General features: G+C 45.5%; 1 protein-coding gene across 1 annotated transcript; it reads left to right on the top strand.

Moving 5' to 3' along the window:
- Positions 1 to 20,439: 20,439 nt before the first annotated feature.
- On the top strand, positions 20,440 to 21,965 carry LOC112815052 (large ribosomal subunit protein uL15-like). The gene is made up of 3 exons (XM_073878523.1): positions 20,440 to 20,451; positions 20,775 to 20,883; positions 21,485 to 21,965. The coding sequence occupies exons 1-3, from the start codon at positions 20,440 to 20,442 to the stop codon at positions 21,937 to 21,939; spliced, it is 576 nt and encodes a 191-aa protein (XP_073734624.1). The 3' UTR covers positions 21,940 to 21,965.
- Positions 21,966 to 22,430: the final 465 nt, after the last annotated feature.

Genomic DNA, 22,430 nt, shown 5'->3' with positions numbered 1-22,430 from the left:
CTGTCAATGGTGCCTTATAAAGTTGTGAATAATGTCATCTTTCTTTAAAGGGTATTGTTGTTGTTATGGAAGATAGTTAAATAATGTATCTTGATCCTATTGACTTTTGTTTTATTCTTTGTTGGAGCTGGTCCAGTTTTGCCTTTATGTTTGTGTTTTGTGTTTGTTTGTTTTTCCTTAATCTCAAGTTATGGTCCTCAATCTAGGGAGTGATGCTTATTCCTAAAATATGATCTTTCCAGGATAATAACTGAACGTTTGAAGAGCTCATTATGTTCACTCCATTTCTGCAGTTTTCTCCCCTCCAATAGCCTGCCGCACAGCATCTCCAAACTCTGATTTTTGCCTCATCAGTCTACTTTAATTTGCTATGTTTTATTCAGGAAAAAAGAAAGCTGGTGATAGATGTCTGTGGAATATTAAACTTTCTAACAGAGAGCTAGAGAGCTAAGACTAGAAATTCTCATTGTTTGGCATCTACCTGACCATTCTAGAGCCCTTAGTACACAGAAGTAGCTCTCTTCTGGTGCTCTTAGGATCGTTATAAAGACAAAGTTGGTAGTTAACAGCCTGGGCCTTGCGAAATAACCTTTGTCTGAAGTGGCATATTAAATGGACTATTCACACCTGTTGGTACCTAAACATTATTTTTGGTCCCACATTTTCCTTATTCTATCTGGTTATTTGATCAGACAGCTTTGCTATGAGACTGGATGCTACTTAAGTTCCTTTGCCTCTCTGCCTGCTCATTTAAAAGTTGTAGTATCTTATTCTTTTTGTTAGAAGAGGGTAGATTGAAAAGAGAGGGCAGAAATTTGAAAGAAATTGAAGTCATTTATGTTTAAGATTGTGTCTTCTGTTTTGTTGTTGTCTTTTTTAAGGGGGGGGGGGTGGAGTGGGAGAGAATCTTAATCAGGGGCTTGATCTCACAACCCTGAGATCATGGCCTGAGCTGAAATCAAGAGCTGGAGGCTTAACCAACTGAGCCACCCAGGCGCCCCTGTCTTGTTGTGTTTTTGTTTTCTGAGCATAATACCATGTCACTGGCTCTCTTGACAAGATGCAGAAAAAGAATCCATATAGTACTCAGAATTGAAACAAAGTGCTTCATGCTTTATATAAGGATAATGATGCGTGTACATCACTGTATTTCATTAAATCTAAGACCATTTGATTATAAGACTTACTATTTTTGGTACCTCAGTTAAACTATGACACGGTCCTTCATCAACAGCCTTGTGAGACACAAGAAATCAGATGCACCATTATGGCTTTAAAATTTCTTTCCTCCTATTCCTGGGGGTTTGGTATTTATCATGCCTTTAGTAGCACAGCTCATCAAATGATATACAATCCATTGTATACAATTCAGTAACAAAATGAGCACATTCATTTTTTTGTAACTAACTTTCTTTATAGCTTTGGTAAAGCCTTGTTACTCAGTGTACGGTCTGGACCTGTACTAATAACATCACCTGGATGCTAGTTACAAAACAAAACCCTCGAGCTCCACCCCAGATCAACTAAATAATCTTAACAAGATTCTCACATGATTTGTTTGCACATTAAAAGTTTAAGAAGTATTTTCATAAAGTACTTGTTGTTCTGCAAGAAATATGGAATTTTGGTCATGTCTCCCATGACCAATATATGCTTCATATATAGCAATTTTACATACCTCTGCTCTTTTTTGCTTGTAGTTTCAATAACAAAGCATAATGTAATCTTTTTAAAAAACTTTCTAAATGTCAATGAAACTTAACATATGCAGCACCAAAATGTATATAACTTCATAACTCACTGAAGTGAAATATGAACAGCTAAGACCAAGTTTTCACATGTATAGATGATGACATGTCATGACTGCTCCCTGGCTGACAGGAACTGCTCCATGCCATGAATTACAGAGATGTTAAAATATGAAAAACAGAGAAAATGTGCATCTTAAAATTGATGAAATGGAGCACGTGATGAAAAATGTATTCATTCTTTATGTAAATTTAGGCTTTTCTAGAACTAGAAATCAAAGTCCTTTGTTACAACAACAAATACAACGAAATATCCTTTGCAGTCCCTGTCATTGTAGCCTAAACTGTTCCACAGAGAGTCACAAATGGCTTCTCTAAAATTGACAGGAGGGGGCGCCTGGGTGGCTCAGTTGGTTAAGCGACTGCCTTCGGCTCAGGTCATGATCCTGGAGTCCCGGGATCGAGTCCCGCATCGGACTTCCTGCTCAGCAGGGTGTCTGCTTCTCCCTCTGACCCTCTTCCCTCTCGTGCTTTCTATCTCTCATTCTCTCTCTCTCTCAAATAAATAAATAAAATCTTAAAATAAATAAATAAATAAATAAATAAAATAAAATTGACAGGAGGTTGAGGATGCTGCTTTAACCAAGAACAGGGAGTTGAGACTTCTAACCCACTTCATAACCACCATTTCTGTTGCTTATGAAAGGAATTCTCTTTGCTTTGCTGCATACCAGACTTTTCAGTACTCACATTTCTCTCCTGATGGACAAACATGTGATGAAAAAACACTTCTGCCAAAAGAGACTCCTCCTGGATTAAATAAAATTGCTGTACTCCTTACCCTGACCTTTAGCGTGAAAAAACTAATGAGTTAGGGACCACGAGTAAAAGAACACAACAATTTTTCACCCAATTGTCCCTAAATGGTTGTAGAGGTCTGAGCTCCTTAAGTTGGTAACATGCTGCTCTTCTTTGGGTCCCTGTGTGCTTGGTAAGTTTTCCTTTTCAAGAAGTGGCAGGACAGGGCAGTTGGTGGGTGGGGGGGCAGGGAGAGGGGGAGAAGGAGGGAGGGGGGAGCGAGAGCAAGAGAGAGAATATGAATTCATCTGGAAGTCCTGGGAATCCTGCAGCATCCACTTTACATAGCTTTCTTTGCTGGTTCAACTCCAACAGGAGGGTATGGTTTCATATGGGCAGTACTAAGCCAAACATTTGGGTTGTGTTGGTTATTTTGCCAGTTCATAACCAGGATGTAATAGAAAGTTTACTTGTTGGTTATTTGGGTTGACCACATTGATGATAAATTACAAATTCTGAAGGTCAGAGATGGGATCGGTTCAATTCACCCTGGAACAACTCCAAATCCACATAGCTATTAAACATTGCCAGTCAACGCAGATGCCATGAGTAACTGTGTTTGTTAAAAGGAGCTGGCTTTTAAAGGTCATCTTTTCTATTTTTCACTCCCAGTCCTAATGGATGTTCACTCTGCCTCACTCTCTTTCTCTCTACACTGAGGCAGTACAGAACTTGGAAAATTCTTCCTCAGTCCCATGGGAAGCAGACCACACTTCAACAGAGATGTGTAACATGGTCTGGCATGATGAGTAACAGCCCACATGTTTCCCCGTGTGTGAATATGGTATTGCTTAACCTCAGGGGTAATGGAAGTTGAAAATTGGCACCAGAGACCAACATCTAAAAACTTTGGCTACTGTGCATGCAGTTGCTACAGAGGATGTTTCTAATACAAGAACTAAGCACTCGTTCCATTCCACATGCTGAGCTATTGATCAGATTAACAATGGTGCTGTTAAATCTCCTGTCATTGAACCATGGGCAGATTCCTACAGACGTGTGTGACAGAAGCTGCCCAGAGCTTCCTGTGGAAAGTGCTCTCTGCCCTAAGAAGTCAGCCATGCTAACTGGTCCCTTTCCATAGCATGGATGCCAGAAACAGCAAACCACAAGCACTACAGCAATTTACAGATGACTGCCACTGAGACTTAAAATTTCATGTCATCTTCCTTGACCATTGAGTCAAAAGTGACCTTTTCATAATGGGAAAGCCCCAGAGCACATTCCTACCCTCATCATAGAACAAAGCACTTGAGAGTACTGACTGACTTGTTTCTCTCCCTCACTGAACACTAAGCCCCTCGAGAGGAGACTGTGTCTCATTACTTCCCCACAGTGCCCGGCACAAGGTTTGGCACCAAGTAGATTCTCTATTGTGTTTGGTGAATAAAATCAATTAGAAACATAATGTGCTAGATATGAAGTAACCTGTAAGGGGACAATCAGGGGGTCAGCAGAAGGTTATTATCCAAGACCAGTGAGTAATCATTACTCTTTTTACTAGAACCATTCACCTCTAGTCCTAAAATCCAGGCTGCTTCTTAATTATCTATAGAAATGGGGCCAGAAATGAGAATTGGGGGAGGGGCGTGAAGTATTGGTTAATATAAAAGAATGACAGATTTGGGTTAGACATAATTTTCTAATGTTTGCTTAGGAATAGACTTGTTTCGGCCTCATAAGAGGATGAAATCTGAAAGGCCCAAGACAGAAGGAAGGATGAATGGAATGAGCAACATCAAGAGGTAATAAATTTCCTGTCACTAGAGGTATTTCATTAGAGGCAATGGTGTGCAGGGTCTGGCTTGTACTTCCTTGAGAGAGCTGGCTATAAATATCTTCCCAGCCCTGTGTTCAGAGATGTTGTACTGGGTAGCTTGAAATCAGCCATGGTGGCAGTATTTACACCATGGAAACTGGCTAACTACAAACCAAGACTTTTGAATTTTTCCCAGAGAGCCAGTTGTTGAACATCTACCAGCACATCACTGATTAAAGGTTCAATGCCTGATATTGAGGACATGTATACATGAGATCCTACTCTGAAACACAGTTGGCAAGGTAACATTTTAGGCCTCCACCAGCACCAAGTTATTTGATGCATCTCTTGCCCTATCTGGAGACACCTCATGCGTGGGATGGTTGTCATTGTGTTGGCCCCACCACCAAGCTTCCCAGGCCTGGTTACCTCGCCCGTTTAAACTTGTATGGACTTAGCTAAAGATCTGGCTCCCCAACACAAATACCACCAGACCCTGGCTCAATACACACAGATTCAGCACCTGACAAGCAGTCCTGCTCAGAATCCTGAGTTGGCATACTGCTGGGGATAATTTCCTGCTCTGTGACATGAGAGTTTTCCCCAAGCTCCACTGTAGGCGTGGAACAGCCCTGGACTCCACATGCTCATGAACAAGTAGAGGCTGGAGGGTAGGGCCACTAGCATTTTCTTGTAGACAGGGTGTGCTTTCCGAGATCTGCCCCAAGGATCCCGTCCCCATGAGGTCAAGAGTCACGTGGGGCCACTGGGAGGGTGTGTGTACGGGAGTCACAGGAGACACAGATGAAGGTAATTAGCAGTTGTCACAAAACAAAGCTATAAGAGCAGCGCTCAGTGCATGGGGACACTTGGCTTCCTCCTGTGAATAAGGAATTCATCTGGTTTCAGCTCTCTTGGTCCTCAAAGCTACAACAGACCTAGAGAAATACCCCATGCCTATGTGGCTACTTGCTCTCTCCTTTCCATGACACAGCCCAGGCCTGACAGGCAGTCGGTACTTAAAAAATATTTTCTGAATAAGCAAACTAGCAACCATTCTCTGCCTTAGGCCTCTCAGACTTCACCTCTCTCTGAGGACCGGAACAAGTCCAACTCCTCCAGAAGGCCTTCCCAGACCCTGGTATTAGAGCATGCCACCAACCCAGGTCTGAACCCCAAATCACTCCCTTCCCTTCTCAAAAACTCCCCCAGTGGAAGTCAGTCTGTGAAGACCCCTACTTGGACTTGTCTTGGCTTCTGTGGGTCTTGTTTCTTCAAGGAGACCATGAGCTCTGTGAGGGCAGGACCCAAGCTTCCTCTTTCTCTAGTGTCCTTCTATGGTGTCTAGCTCAATGTCAGGGGTCTCAAGGTCCCATGATTACTGGTCATTGGCTAGGAGCTCCAATCACTGGATCGTAGATCAGATCTAGAAGATATTTTATCCCTCCCTCTTTTTATTGCTTCTCTTGTTCTCTTCTCTGGGTTGCAGAACGGACTCCGTGCTAGCAATGTCTCCCCAGACGGTGACAGAAATGGCAGCCACTTCCCTAATGAGGAAGCAGCAGAGCCCACAGGCTAAGCACACTCAGCACTCCCTCATGACCCAGGTGACATGGAGTTGGCCCTGCCTTCCTACCTTGCTCTTGGAGAGAAAATTGGACTGACTAAAAGACAGTTATGAGCAAAGTACCCCCACAGAACAGAAATGAAAATAGCATGAAGCACTTGGCCTTCCCCAATTCTAACTTAGTCTCAGAAAAGAACTCAAACTTGGGGAGAAATGGGTTTACTTTCCCTGAAAGAATTCAGAAGTCATATGGGGAATATGTCAGCCGTTTGCCAACTTCAGATTTAAATTAAGTTTAAATTTTTTTAGAGCTCATAATGTTTATGCAGATTCTAAAACTGAGCAAGATATTTGCTACTTCATTGTACAAAAATCTAAATCCAGGAGAATCCATTTCTGTTCCTGATTCCAAACTTAGTACCACGAGAGCAGATTTGTTTTGTTCAAATAAATACTATGATTGAATCATCCTCACATCTACCTGCCTTAGTCGGCTTGGGCTGCCATAAGAAAACACCAAAGACTGGGTGGCTTAAGCAACAGAAATTTATTTTCTCACAGTTCTGGAGGCTAGAAGTCAGAGGTCAGAGTGCCAGCATGGTCGGGTTCTGGTGAGAGCCCCCTTCCTGGCTTGCAGATGGCCACCTTCTTGCTGTGTCCTCACGTGGCCTTTCCTCAGTGTGTGTGCATGGAGGGATCTCTCTGTCTCCCTCCTTCTCTTAAGGCCACCAATCCTATCAGAGTAGGACTCCTCCCTTATGACCTAATTTAACCTTAACTACCTCCGCCTAAAAGCCCTATCTCCAAGTACAGTCACATTGGGGGATTATGAATTTAAGGGGTGCACAATTCAGTCCCTAGCAATGTCTGTGACAAGTTTTGCCACGTCTCCAAGTTCTTCCAGACCACTTATCTTTCTCATGGTAGGCATGTCTAGGATTAATACAACCCACTGTCTTACAAGAAATCTAAACAACAACAACACATGAAAAGAAAAAACATAACTTCATCTAGTCTGTCCTATTTCCATTACTTGGATCAGCTCCCCCATCCCCTTGCAATCACCATTAAACCGCACAGATAATTACCTATCTGAGGCAGCAGTCCTCCCACATAACCTGAAGCCATTGCCATTTGTCACAGCAGATCATTTCCAGAACTCTGACAGCCAGCCCTGGAAGCAGGAAGAATGCTCATTTTCCTCACTCTGCCAGAGCTTCAGAAAGAACTCGGCTCAAAATAGATGCTATTGAAGCAGGAGACACATGAGGAGGTACACAGCCTATCAATACCCCAAGGCGGGCCCCTCCTTGCCCTCCATTCTATTGACCGCATGAGAGCCGCCGCTGGAAGTTCTGTAATCCAAAGCCATCAAGTACTCATGGGGCTGGCAACCATAAATAGAAAATGAATTGAATCGCTCTCTTTCAAATTAGGATAATGACATTGTCTGGGAAATGATGATTAAAAAAAAATAGTTCAAAATATTGGTTTGAATTTCCTTCCTGCTATTCTTTCTGCTCAGGCTCTTCTCTCTGTTTTTTCACAAGCTTTCCCTCCCAGTGGCTTGGAGACCCATGTGTTCAGTAACACGCTCCCAAGAATGAGGGGCCAAAGTCAGCCTTAACTTTGACATCACTATTTCCAGGGCAGGAACTAGACTTTTCCTCCTTTACTACCTCACAATCCATCCTGATGGACAGACCTTTAAGGTTTATCTCCTGGATATGTGCAAACATGCCTCTCCTCTACACTCCCCCTGTCCCTGCTTGAGTCCAAGCCACCACGTCTTCTCTCACCTGGGCACACACCGGCCTCCCATGAAGTCTCAGTGCCCCTGGGTTCTCCTCTGTCATCCATCCACCACACGGAAGCCTGAGCCATCCTCCTACGGCACTAAGCTTCCTTGCCACTTTACTGCATGAAACCTTCTAGTGGCCCCCCCATGGCCCTCAGGACAAAGCCTACACATTGTGGTATGGCATGCAAGGCCTTCTGTGACCTGGTCCCCCGGATAACTCATGATGTCCCCATGGGCCAGGCCTCCAGCCACAAGAGATGTCACACTCAGGTTAGTCTTTCGTCTTAACCCTCGAGGGACAAGAACCACACAGGTAGAGAGGATCCTAAGAAACACAACGTGTAGGCCCTTGTTTCTAGGCAGAAGGCACCTAAATCATGCAGGGAGAAGGCTGGTATGGTCTCAAAGACCTCTCCCTTCCCTGGGTCTGACTTCAGAGGAATTCCTCTGCCAAACAGTGGTTCAGATAAAGAGCAAAAATACCCTATGAGAAGTAAGGCCCATTTAAAATCGACACTAATGATTGGACTGAGAAGCTCTTTAAATCATATGGCTGTTCTTCATATGGGGAGTAAAGCACAAAGCAACCTCACAGGATGTTTTGAATGACTCATCTTCCACACAGACTCTGCTCTCCAGATTGGACCCGTATCATTCATCTGCAATTACAGCTGTCATTTTGTACAACACGAGAACGACTCTGACGGCTGTGCTGATCTGGGGAGAGGTGAGGAGACAGGTCGAGGAGGAAAGATTAGTTCTGGAAAATCAGGCATTTGCTGGGTCACCCTGGAGTTTTTGCCTTTGAATTTGGTCTCCTGGAGCATTAAGTCGACCTGAAATCTTTCTAAAATGAGAACCATTCAAGTGTCAAACAGATAGGAGCCACGTAGAGATGAAAGGCCGCAAGCATCTCAAAGGCACAAGGCATGGCTCCATCTCCAGACCTTGGCCAGAAAAGTCACAGCATAACCTGAGCCCACGAATTTCCAGGAAATTCGTCAGCCCACGAAAGGAAACCCCACCACAAGGAAGCTGAGACTCTTCAGTCTATTTTCCTCCCTCATTTTCTATTCTCCACTCTCCTAACCAAACCATGCCCCAAATTCCACCTGGAGAACCCTACACTCTGCATGGCAGGCCTCCAATCACCAATCATCCTGCCACAAAACTGTCCATTTCTCGAGATGAAAGATGCACATGCTTCTAACTAGACGCTTCATGCTGAACTCCAGGGCCAGCGAGGAAGGGAAGGGTTCCAGATCCACCCACAGGCCCTGTCTTCTATCCTGGCCATCTTCTGGGGATAGACAGCAGCAGGGCAGAGATGGTGCTGCCCCCTTTGGGCCAGGCCTAGCTCCCAACACTGTTGCGTGAGAATGGCACTCAGCCATTCCCTTCTACTCTCAGCCCCAGAAGGGAGAGACATGTTTAATGTCTAAAACTCCATCAATTGGCTCCAGCCTGAGGCCCCTGGCCTAGGATACTCAAGTCAAGGCTCTGCCCTATCTTCACCAGAGCCTTGGTCTCATCATCCCCACAATGAGGAACATGGCAGCAACAATATTCTCCAAGCTTTCCTATGTGGCCAGGTGTTCGGTTCTCAGGGCCGTGGAAGAGATTTTTCATTAGAAAGAGCCACAGAAGAAACCTTTCCAGGAGACCTCATGGGACAACAGCAGAACTGGGAGGAAGTCACATGCCTCTGTGTCTGAAAGAGCTGGCTGAACACAAGAGCACTGCCCGGTCCAGACTGGCTCCTCATTGGCAGGAAGATCATTGCAGAAAGGTGACTGGCCTGCCTGCCCCAAACTCTCAGCAACCTGCCACATTCTACCCAAGTCATTCATTTCCTGGCATAAGCATTGATGTGGGAAACAAAGGCAGAAGAGAAATTATTAAATGCCCTCACTACCTACAAAGTCCTTGAAACAGGCAGTGTGACATTCCTCTAGGGACTCAACTGCCTCGATGTTAATACTTTGCTAAGGGCAAAAGATAACCCTAGCCCGATCCCCTCCCCACCAAGGATCCTGTGAGTATACTTTAACATATAAAAATTCCTTTAGAAATTTCCTTTATCTCTAACCCCCCCCCAAGATACGTGTTGACAATTGCCCCCCCAAGCATATGGCCCACTGATATACATCTGAAGGGTCTCATGACTAAGGTTTTATTAGACAGTAATAAATGACCTTTTCCCAACAATAGCTAGCCCCCTCAAGGTCCTGGAAACCTTGCTTCCAAATTCCTTAGAGACTTAGGCTGTCCCTAACCTCCTCCCAACTTGAAAGTATATAATGGGCCACTCCTCATGAACCTGGTGAGGCTCTTTCTGCCCATGGGTCTTGTCCAAGTGCTTTAATAAAACCACCCTTTTGCACCAAAGACCTCTCAAGAATTATTTCTTGGCCATCAGCTTCGAACCCTAACATTCTTTCCTACATCAAACATGATCCTTTCCAAGTCCTGGGTAAGAATAACGCACCCTCCCACACCCCCGTGGAGAGGATCACCCACTCACTGGGTTGCCCGCAGGGTCATGGAGATGAAATGATCAGTTCTGGAATCTCTGGGTCTGCTGCAGTCACTGCTGGTGCCTTGCCCCTACCCCCTCCCCCATTAGCATGTCAACTGCATGGCTTCCAATCACAAGGTCTGGAGAAAGTCTTTGTGCTAGGGCTTTCTCCGGCCAGTGGAACCTGCTCAGCCCATGCACAGAGCAAGCCTAAGTACTAGGGAGTCAACATCCCTCACCACTGGCAGCAGCCATCAACCCCTGATGGATGGGACTTATAGGACCAGTACCCCAGCCCTCTCACCCCTTGGTTGTGGTAACTCTGAGCACATTCTGCACTGTATCCCAGAGCTCCTGAGTCTGATGCACCTTCAGTCACTCACAGAGTAACCCTCTGGACCCTCTATTGGCTTCTTTCCCTTCTCGATCTTACTTCCTCACTCCCCACCCTGCACCGTCCAGTGTCCCTTGGGATTAGAAGCCAGATCGATGTGACTCCAAAACCCCAGATCTTGCCACAGCACCAAGCTGACAATCACCCCCAGCCCTCTGTTTGCAGCTGTCCCCCAGGGGCAGATAATGGAGAGGGGGCACTGCAGAGTCCTTGTCTTCAGAGACCACACTGGCCTCTGAGTCAATAGCTCATCCACAGGTGCTGCATTCCTGGCATTCCATGCCTGTTTTATGCAGTCGGATTCCAACCCAGGTGTTTGGCTCTATATCCAAAGGCCAGGAAGTTCTTTTTTTTTTCTTTAAACTGGGCTGCTTTAAAGAGGCTATACCACCAGGGATTCTGGCATTGGATGCCCCTTTAGGTTCACTCCAACGCTGAATATCTGTGCAACAGTCTACAAGGCAGAACTGGAAACAGAATGAAATATCCCCCACCCCTTAGAAAGTCACAGTTTAACGGTTGTTACAATTGTTGGGGACTTTATGAAAGGAGACCACAGCCTAATTTTGGAAATTAACCTAGCACCAGCTGCAGCTTCCTGGCCCCAGCCTGCAGACGTATATCCTTGTCTTCACACATATGCTCATCTGGACATGGGGTGGCCTCGGGGGGCTGAGGCATGCAAGATGAAATCCCACAAATCTCCATTATTAAATCCATGATATATTTCAAACCCTACCCTCTATCTCAGTAATGACACCTCTGACATCCCTCCAAAGTAGGAGAGAGGGAGGGAAGGCGGGAGTGAAAGAGGGAGAGAGGTTCCGTTTTTCTCTGTCCACATGCACCAGCCTCTTCTCTGCCAGAACGCTGGGAACAGTGAGATAGGTCTCATGCAATACCTCCAGCCCACAGAAGGCACTGTCAACCACCAACTGATTTAAATCTGCCCAATCTCACCTGCCTTTGGTCCCAGTAACCTCAGGTTGTCTTAAGCTAGTCCAGACCCATTTGGATGCTCTTCCCAGGCTAACCCTGGGGCCCAAACCTCATTTTTACTCCTCTTCCACTCTCCTCCCCTCCAACAACTTACCTCGGTCTCTCTCTCCAAGCAGATATATGGAAAACAAACTAAATACTAAGTGGGCTTCTCCATCAGAGGATAACCCAGCCCTAAAGTGGCACCTTTGGAAATTCTACACTTGCCTAAAACATGTTAGGGATTGTCCCCAAGTTCCTCTGGGTGTGTATCAACCCCTCTGTGGCTGCAGTACCTCCATGGAAAGGGCTTAAGAGTCTTCACTAAGGCACAGATCCGCTGTTGACAGCTTTGCAGTTATTCAGAGGAATTGGAAGCCTTAGACTCCACATTTAACCTCTGGATGTCTCCTTATAAGCGCCTCCGCACATCCTACCCTTCCTTCAAAACCCAGCCAAATGCCACCTCCTCTTGAAAGCCCTCCCTGATTCCCTGTGCCAAAGGAGGCCTCTCATGCTACAGACTTCCCTGTACTTCCCTCCTTGGGTGGTGCTCCATGTTACCCTCGCTTGAGTGCAAGCCCCCACATTCTCAGTGTGCAGCAGGCTCCTGGGAGGTAGGCCTGCCTCTTCATTTCAGGCCCCAGCTCCCACCCCCATCAGCACAGAGTCTTCTTGCTGCAAAAAGGTGCTCAATAAATGTTGGAGGAAGACGATGGGCAAACAAATAACTGTTTAGGTCTCTCCATGACAAGAGTGGCAAAAGGAAAGCACAGAGCAGATGACATCCCCCTGCCCCACATGACATCACTTCTTTGGATGACGACTCCTCATCAAAATGGAGATGGCAGGAGAAAGGAAGGAACAGTAAGTAATGAGGAAGAGGGACAGAGAGTCCTTGATCATCCAGGGCCCAGTTAAAAAACAGGAAGCACTTTCCCAGAAGGGTTTTAGTACAAGAAACAAGTTACAAAGTAGCCAAGGACAGGGAACAATGAGGCAACCTAGACATCACCATCCGTAGCTAGACTCCACTGGAAGGTCACAGCATTACCAGAGCCTGGGAGCCAAGGCCACCAGTCAGATCTGGGAGCACGGAGGGCCACACTGGCTGTAGCAAACGCAACCATAGAGAAGACGTGGCCACTGCCCTAGGCACTGCCCTAAACAGAGAGGGACAGGCATACCCTGGCTTCTGCCTGTTTCTTGCCCTCCAGTTTCCCACTGGTGCCTCCCCTTGACCAAACACAGCCTGAAGCCAGAAGGTAAGGGAGCCTGAGAAATGCCACCTGAGCCCTTGACTGCCCAGCTCCCTCACCCCACTAGCAAGGAGCCCTCGCCCCCCATCCCAATGGGTCCATAAAGTCAACTTTTTCAGGACCATACGGTTGACCTGGCCTCTCAGGGCTTTAGGATGCCTCTGTGACATGGATTTGGCTACCACCCTCTAATTCATTCTGATGAGAGCCACCAGAGGTTTGATCCACAAGAGGGAGGAATTAGGAAGCCTGCTCTGCAGAATCTTGAAGCCAGTGACCAGTAACGCCGAGAACAACCAACTCTGACATTTAAGCAGAGCTCACGCGCCCATGAATGTTTACAGGAAAATATGGAAGAAATCCCACTTTGCAGAGAAACAGCTGGGTATTTAAAAGCTTTGTTTATACTCAAGCATCTGCCTCAGGAATCTGACATGTTAAATAAACTCATTACTACCCACCTTGTCCAAACTTTCATCAGAGAAATGGAAAAGGACCGACGAGGGCAGGTAGACCTTGGCTCCCGAAGTTCAGCCTCACAATTCCAAGTGGTCTTATCCCCACTCCAACCCAGCCTTGAGGTTTTCTGCATCAAGGTTTAGCCTTGGTTTTAGGGTCTGCCATTGACGTTGAGAGACCCTGAGGAGGCTATTTCTAAGCCCAGAAGAGATGGGGCAGTTGAGAAACTCGAAGGCCAGGGGTGGCAGCTCAGCTCATACAGACAAAGTCATTGTTGGGGCCTGGGAAGACCCATGCTCTCGTGGCCAGGGTAGTGTTACTGAACCGGACACATGTCCAGAGTTTGCCAGCCCCTGTCCCTCACCGGGAAGTGAAGGCTGACCCACGAGACTTGGACAGACCCCGGCCAGGCAGTTGTCACAGCCAACTCGGACAAGACGGGGAGTCTGCAGAGGTTAATCTCCCATATTCTTGCCTTCCCCTCAATGGCCTTCTTTCCCCATTCGACCTGGGGGCACCCCAAAAGGCCTTAAAATGCTGGTCTGCCAACAGACATCTTAGGATCAGATGCACGCTGACAGGGAACTGAACCCTGAGCTCTAAAGCAGAACTCCCCGGTTGAGATGGAAGGGATGGGGTGGTACAGGTTAGGGCGCCCCTTCTGCCTGGAGGGCCTCATCATGTCCCACCGAGGTTCAGGGTGAGCAGCCCCAAGCTGGGTAAGAAGGACCCTGAGCAACCAGAACCTACACAAGTTTATCTCTCAGGAGGGAACCGTAGTCTCCTGGGTCCAGTCCACACCTCATCTCCTGCTGTCCCTACTACACTCCCCTCATCTGGCTCTCGTGGCTCCTCGATCTTCATGACACACAGCCTGGGTCTTCTTCGGCTGGCAGTCCCTGTGCCTTTGCCCTCTCTCCTCCTCCCATAAGGCTCTTCCCCACTTTCCCTTCAAGGACCAGGTCAACCACCACTTCTGGTCCCACCCTCACCTCCCCAGGCTCCTCACCCCCCAATGGACAGGGAACTCAATGGGGACAGGGCTCAGGAACGTGCCACCAGCCCTCCACCAGGCACACTTAGATTCCCCAACTCAGTTCACAGAAAGAGAAGCCATGTCATTTAGTCACATCAGCCATGCTTCCCCACCTGATCTGGATGGACAATTCTGTTCCACATATCTGACCTGTTGGCCGCAGACATAAAAGGAACAGAAATCTCCTCTATTATCTGATCCAGCCAAGAAAATGCTAAGCCAACCACAGCAGCCAAAAATGCATTCTGTGTTTTCCATGTATCTACAGACTCAAACAAGCTTCTAACAAGCACCAAGTTGGTAACTTCTGATAAAGCCTCCCCTAGGTTTGGACAAATTTAAAGGATCCCCTGCCTTGCCACTATTCATTTAAGATAACCCATAAAAATGGATGAATCAGAAGGGCTTACTCACGTGACAAAAGACAACATGGAATTCCAGTTCCCCTGGGCTAGCACTTCTCAAATGCTTATCCCCATCATAATTTTTGCCATCACCCACTTACCATCTGTATTATTATTAATTTTATATTTTTCTTCACATTAACATTAAAATGACTCTCTTTTATTCAAATTGAGCTTTTCTCATTCATTGCAGTTTATTTTTCCTAATATCCGCTAAGCCAAACACAAAACGACTAACACTTTCAAAAGTCTGTGCACAACAGACAACTTTTTTGTCTCCCACTCAGGTCGAGCGTGGCCACCTCGGGGGGTGGCCCCTGTTGGCTGTGCCTGCCTTTTGACGCTGCGGACCGAAATGTCAACACTTCTGCTCCACTTGATCAGGGACCTGGCACAGTGGTTACAGGGTCTGGCTCCTGGGCTGTCAGGCTGACTCCCTGACCCTGCCCAGCAGCTCCCCAGGGCCCAGTTAAGGAGGTTACTGTGAGCAGAGTTTGCAAACACTGGAAAGCGGAAGGCAGAGGGCAAAGCCAGGCTTTGTGCTCATTTCGGGGAATAACCACACCCGCTAAGGCTCCCACCCACTTGCTCTCCATCCTCTGAGCAGCTCAGGCAGACACGGAGAACCAGCAGGAAGCCTGCTCTCACAAAGACCCATGAGCTGCAGGCCTTGCTGATGAGACAGGCAAGTCCGGCCATCTCCTCACTCGGTGCCCAGGGGCAGAGGCCATAGCAACAGTAATAATAATGACAACCTGCAGCCCCTAAAGTCTTGCTGCACAGATGCCAGGTATATTTTATCAGTACCTGGCACCATACCCCACATGCTGCCTAGCAGAAAGGGAAGGAAGACAGAAAGGCCGAAATCATTATAACTGTGATTTATGGAGCAACTCCCTCTGTGTCGGGCTGAGATAAATGCTTTGCGTACATTTGCTTACTTAAGGCTCACACAGCCCCTCAAGGTACTTATTACCAATGGGGAACTTTATTTATAAAGGGGGGGCCTGAGGCTGACCACTGAAGTGAAGGGACATGGTCACACCCAAGGTCATGCAGCTTCTTTGAGTTCCCACAGCAGGAGTCGACCCCCAGTGTAAAGGGCTTCAACACCCATGAGCCTTCTGCTGCTCCTCCAAACCTACCTGAGACCAACGTTCCTGGCCATTCTGGCATCCTCAGATGACACTATCATCCATTTTGGAGTGGCCAACAGAGACTACACTCTCCCAGGCCTTGAGCACCAGGCCAACGGGGAAACACTTGTCTCCAGAATGTCCCATCCACTGTTCTGGGCCAGCAAGCAGCCAAGTTCCTGGAGCTAGGCTAGCTGCTAGAAGGGAGTAAGAGGAAAGAAAGCTCAGCCAGAGAACTGTATTGGCAACCCTAGGGCATCTCAAGAGCAAACTCTTTATACCAGCGATCTTTTCCTTTTAAAGTAGCAGAATCAAAAGGAGAATTGGGGGAGGGGGGTGCCTGGGCAGCTCAGCTGGTTAAGTGTCTGATTCTTGGTTTCGGCTCAGGTCATGACCTAAGGGTTGTGGGACTGAGCCTGCATCAGGCTCTGCACTCAGCCTGGAGTCTGCTTGAGACTCTCTCTCTCTCCCTCTGCCCCTCCCCCTGCTTCTGTGCTCTCTCTCTCTTTAAAATAAAAAAATCAAATAAAAAGAGAGAACTGACCACACACCATATGTCTTTGCCTGAGTGGCATGTTTCGATGCACCTGCTATGCTTCAATGAGTCCTCAGGGGTGCGGGCTTTGTTCGTGCCTGGTCAGGGTAGTCTGCAGGATGGGGGGCCCCACACACTCTGCCCCCAGCCCGACTGTCCACCCTCATGCTGCACTGCCCCTCCAAAACAATCAGATTCTGATGTATCCATTCTGCTTCCTTGATTCACTCTATTAAATCCAGGACCACCGTCTTCTCATTACTACCTTTTTAAAATATAACTCACTTTCCAAAATCTCTCAGCCAGTCTCATCTGTTTGATTATGTTTCAACTAACATTTTTCTCATCACAAACATGTGTGTTTTGCACAAAACTGGAAAATCTGAAAAGTATAAAGAACATAAAAATTGCTCAAATCCAACCACCCAGATGTAAGCACCATTAAAATGTTGGTATATTTTCTTTCCTTCTTTCCATCTTTTATCTAGGTCTGTGATTATTTTTAATAAAAAAAAAGGAATCATTCTCTATATAGCTTGTATCCTGATGTTTTCACTTAATACATTGTAAGCATTTTCTCAGGTAATTTAATGACAGGATTCTTCAAAAACATGATTTCTAATGACCACAGAGTATTCGTCTCATGGATGAGCCATGATTGAGTTAACTGTTACCATATTGTTGGACATTTCAGCTGTTTCCAATTTTTTCTATTAAAATAATGCTTTGATAGATACCTGCATACATAAGTCTGTATATGAATCTCTGATTCTCCCCCAAGATAAATTCATGGAAAATGAATAGCTTGGCCCCTAGGTATAGATATTTTTCAGACTTTTCATACAAAGCATCTCAGAAAGCTGCTTTAGCATCCCCTCACCTGAATATCAAAATGCCCATTTCACCTGTATCCTTAGCATCACTGGCACTTATCATTTTTAAAATACTTTCTCTCCTGAAATATGAAAAGTTATTGTTTTAATGTGCATTTTTTGAGTGTTAGTGAAATTTGGCAGTTTTCCATATGCTTATTGGCCTTTTCCCTTTTTCTTTTGTTGTTTGGTTATTCATATCCTTTGCCCTTTTTACTCTTGCACACTCCTATTTTTCTTACTGAGCTGTAAAAGATCTTATATTGAAAATACGGAAGATAATGTAAATATTTCCTTATCCCTATCTTCTGGTTTTAGATGGCGATGTTGACATTTATCCCAGTAATTCATCTGGAATGTATTCTGATGTGTGGTAAAGGACAGCGGTTCCCACATTTTAATGTGAATCTCAGTGTAAACCTTAAAAATTTGCATTTCAAGGGATGCCTGGGTGGCGCAATCGGTTAAGTGTCTGACCTTTGGGTTCAGCTGCTTGAGGTTCTCTCTCACCCTTTCCCTCTGCCCCTCCCCCACGCTCTAAAAAAAAAAAATCTGCCTTTTAAGAGTGCTCCGAGGAATCTGATGGCTGTGGCCACACTCTGAAAAACACTGATACAGAGTGAGAGGCTAAATTTTTTGGTAATGGGTGAATTGCCCCAGCTTATTTATGGAATAACCCTTCCTTACCAATTGTTGTGAAGTACTAAACAATAAATTAAATTCCAATATCCACTTAGGTCTAACATCTTTTAGATTTTTGTTTGATATTCCCATAAATTGCAACATTCATTTAGGGGAATTAGTATAAAAATAAGAGCTCCTATTTATTGACCCATTCCTAGGTAGCAGGCACTACTCTACACTCTTGCCGCATAACAACCCACAACAATCTTATGAGGCAATTATTATTATTGTCACCATCTTAGAGATGAGAAAACCTAGGCCCAGAAATATTTAGCAATTTGACCAGGACTTCACATTTGGTAAGTAGTAAAGCTAGCACTTGGATCAGGGTAATTTAACTGTATGCTGTTCCATGTAGTCTTTATGGAGCAGTGTCTCACATATCCCAAAGGATCAAGTCCTCCAACTCATGAACATGGTACACTTCTCCACTGATTCAACTCATCTTTAATTATTACTCTGAGTAATGTTCTGAGGGTCAACATAATGCTTACTCATTCCTAGATATTTTATATGCTTATAAAATTAAAATAGGATCTTTTGCACTAAAAACATTTCCAGCTAGCTATTGTTAATACTTGGGAAAACTACTATAAAGTGTCTATGCAGCCTGGCCATCTTACTGAACTCTTATTAATGCTAATAATACTTCTATTAGTGCTCTTAAGTTTTCTTGGAAGGTAATTATACAATTTTAAAATAATGATCACCTGTTTCTTCAATAGCCATACCTTCTGTTTTCTGGTTTCATGCCTTATTGCATAGAGTCATACTAAATGTCAGGTGGGAGGGAACATTCTTATCATATTGCTGGTTTTAATGGGAAGTCTCTACTGTTTCCCTATTTTCTACAAAGTTGGATGTTAGTTTAGACAAGTATTCCTTATCCTATTAAACGTTCTTTGCATCACAGGATTTTTAAATGTTAATTATTTCTGACAAAAATCTTTCTAAAATTTATTGACTTCTGTCTTCTTTAAATGAAAGATTCAGAGCATAATTTTCCTTGACGATTCAGAATCACTGATTGCATATCCACTACTGTAACGTTTTGGGGCACACAAACATTCTTGCCTCTACAAGAATATGTCTCCTTGACACTATGTCTTCTGAAGTCAGGGCTCTGCTTTTTATGTTTCTTTTCTGTGCTATTAAGTTGTCATTTCCTCCTGATGTCAAGGCACGTGTCTCTAACTATTCCTCTTTAACATATGTTTTAGTAGACTTCTAATTTAGAAAACTCTCATTCTTGGGCACCTGGGTGGCTCAGTAGTTAAGCGTCTGCCTTCCGCTCAGGTCATGATCCCAGGGTCCTGGGATCGAGTCCCGCATCGGGCTCCCTGCTCGGCAGGAAGCCTGCTTCTCCCTCTCCCACTCCCCCTGCTTGTGTTCCTGCTCTCGCTCTCTCTCTCTGTCAAATAAATAAATAATCGTTAAAAAAAAAAAGAAAACTCTAATTCTTAAAGCTATATATAAAATGAGAATAAGCTCTGAGAAAATAATTTCTTTATGAGTAAGAGTATTATTACAAATAAACCTTGAGCCACTTTGGCTGTTTTTAAACTTCTCCCTGTATTCAGTGGTTGTCAGACCTGCTCCAGGGAGAAAGGACTCCAGGTAGGGGGAGAATTATTACCCCTATAGGCAAGAAATTAAACATAAACATGCTTTAAGAACTTCAATAACAAAACGGGAGTAAAGCAGACAGTAAAACAGAAAATTAAATTAACTGAGACACCTCATTCTACAATCATTCAAGAGGCTTCCTATGAAGTTATTGGAAGATTTCATCCTAATACATGATGAAAGTTATTGTTATCAGTGGCCTTCCTACTTGGAAAGAGCGTGGGAGAGAAACAATAAATAATCTACCCGGGCAAGTGAATTTTGTTTTATATATGTATATCTTCCACGCTTACTCAAGTACTGACACTGCATGAAGCTCTATGTATGCTAGCAGCTCTGGGGGGACATAATCCTGGAAGAGAATTGCAAGTGCACACAAATGATTACGGTAAGAGGCAGCACACATGTGAGGGTTGGGGCTGCAATTATCAGATTCAAAGAAACAGTCACTTTAGGTAGGAATGTCAGAAACGTAAACAGGCACCCCTGTCACATGCAGTGAGAAAGAGGCCAAGGAAGAAGTTCTGAGCCTGTGGGAATGGATGCCTGGGGTCGGTCACCCCCCTCTCCTGGGCTCTCCAGGCTGGAGCTGGCCCAGGCGCATCCTCAGTCCCACACCTGGTTTGTTTTTCTGGCACCAAAGATTCCACATACCCCTCCTCATATGCCAGTCTTACTTTTGTTGCCAAATGGCCTACAAACATTTCCTTTAAGTAAGCATACATATTTTTGAACAACTGGGTTTTTGCATTGAAAAGTAATATATGCATGTGGTTAAAACAAAAATTAAACAATACAAGTAGACATGCAGTTACAAGTGAGTCTCTCTTTTACCCCAATCCCCCAGACTCCCTTCTCAGGCACAACCACCAATTTTTAGTGTACCCTTCTAGAGATTTCTGCAAATGTACAAGCGTGCATGAATAAATACACATCCTTTTAAACAGAGGATAGTTAGACACCTTGTTCTGCGTCTTGCTTTTTCCATCTAATCATCTATCCTGGAGGTGGAGTTAATCCTTAACCCAACAGGCTCAGACTCCCTCCCCCAGCCCTTGGAAGGAAAGGTAATCTCTAAACCAGTGCAGGAGTGGTGAGAGGGCTTGCCTTGTGTCCTCTGCCTGGAACCCATTTCTGCAGCTCGGCACAGCAGTTTCCTCAGGCTCGGGTCTCAGCCTAGAGGTCACCCTCAGCGATGTGTCCTCTTGGGTCACCTTATCTAAGAAATACCTGCCGCCCCCACCCAGATGTATTCTTCTCTCCGAACCCTGTATGTTTTCTTCATACAAGTTAACAGGGTATTCAACTACTTCATTTGCCCATTTATTTATTGGTTCACCATGTGTCTCTTCCCATGAAACAGGCCTTCCATGAGGTGCCAAGACCATGACTACCTCGATCACTGTCATTCTCCTGGTACCCAGCGCACACTGCCCATGACAGGTGCTCTGTGCATACTGGGTAAGAAAATAAAATAACCTTATGACTTTACAAAAGCTCCTTTGTTTCCCGAGTGAGGGATAGATGAGGCAGTATGAGATCATGGGGATAAGAACTAACCCCAATTTACTGATGGAAAAACAGGCTTGGAGAGGAAGTACAACTTGTCTGAGGCCACACAGTGGGTCAGGGACAGAGCCAAAATTACAACTCACACATCATGATTCAAGGGCCATGCTTTTTCTATGTCTAGAAAATGCCAATTTGTACTGATCGAATCTCAGCTTCCAAAATGCCAGTCCTTGTTTTCAAGTAGGATCCTAACTCTACCACTATCCACAGATAAGGGGCCAAAATCCCTCACACTCCTTCCTCCAGTTAAGATTTAAGGATGTCTTTTTCCGTCTGAGCTGCCGACACGCCATCCAGACTGAGGAAGACCCGGAAACTTCGGGGCCACGTGAGCCACGGCCACGGCCGCATCGGCAAGCGCCGGAAGCACCCAGGAGGCCGGGGTAATGCTGGTGGCATGCAGCACCACAGGATCAACTTCGACAAATATCACCCAGGATACTTTGGAAAAGTTGGTATGAGACATTACCACTTAAAGAGGAACCAGAGCTTCTGCCCAACTGTCAACCTTGATAAACTGTGGACCTTGGTCAGTGAGCAGACACGGGTAAATGCTGCCAAAAACAAGACTGGAGCTGCTCCTATCACTGATGTGGTGCGATCGGGCTACTACAAAGTTTTGGGAAAGGGAAAACTCCCAAAACAGCCTGTCATCGTGAAGGCCAAATTCTTCAGTACAAGAGCAGAGGAGAAGATTAAGGGTGTCGGGGGCGCCTGCGTTCTAGTAGCTTGAAGCCACATTTGAGGGCGTTCATTAAATGCTAACAAGTGCTTTAAAAAAAAAAAAAAAAAGATTTAAGGATGTGTCCCAGGCCACCCCAGGAAGCAGCCAGTCCCTCAAGGGACAAAAACTGTCCTCACATTTGACAGCTATCAGGGATTTGGGATCCCAGGGAGAACCCAGGAATTTCCTCTCCTACTTGCATGGCCAGCCTGGAGATGAGAGGGCCACTTCCACCTCTGACCTAGCCCCCCCACTACCACTTCCATCGATCAGTTTGCTATCCACCATGGAGCAGTTCCCTCACCTACTGCACCCCCAGTCATTACAGACCCGCATGCTTCAGCACGTGCCCTGTAGCACATAGTCAAGGTCAGAGTGGGGAGAAGGGGCACGTGGCCCCAAGGGGAAATCTGCTCTTCCTCAAATGGGCTGGGCTTTCTGGGAACTGCCTCGCTTAGCTGGCCCATTTGCAGACATTCCTGACCAACTAAAGAGTTCTC

The sequence above is a fragment of the Callorhinus ursinus genome, unplaced genomic scaffold, assembly GCF_003265705.2.
Source record: "Callorhinus ursinus isolate GAN/ISIS: 27379988/994484 unplaced genomic scaffold, GSC_fseal_2.0 scaffold30, whole genome shotgun sequence".
NCBI classification, from domain to species: domain Eukaryota; kingdom Metazoa; phylum Chordata; class Mammalia; order Carnivora; family Otariidae; genus Callorhinus; species Callorhinus ursinus.
This window is presented reverse-complemented; position numbering and strand designations above follow the sequence as displayed.

Excerpts from the sequence above, each read along its gene's own strand:
- LOC112815052 (XM_073878523.1), top strand. Across the intron at positions 20,884-21,484 it reads CCTGCCGCCCCCACCCAGAT|CTGCCGACACGCCATCCAGA; the intron begins GTATTCTTCTCT and ends TTTCCGTCTGAG.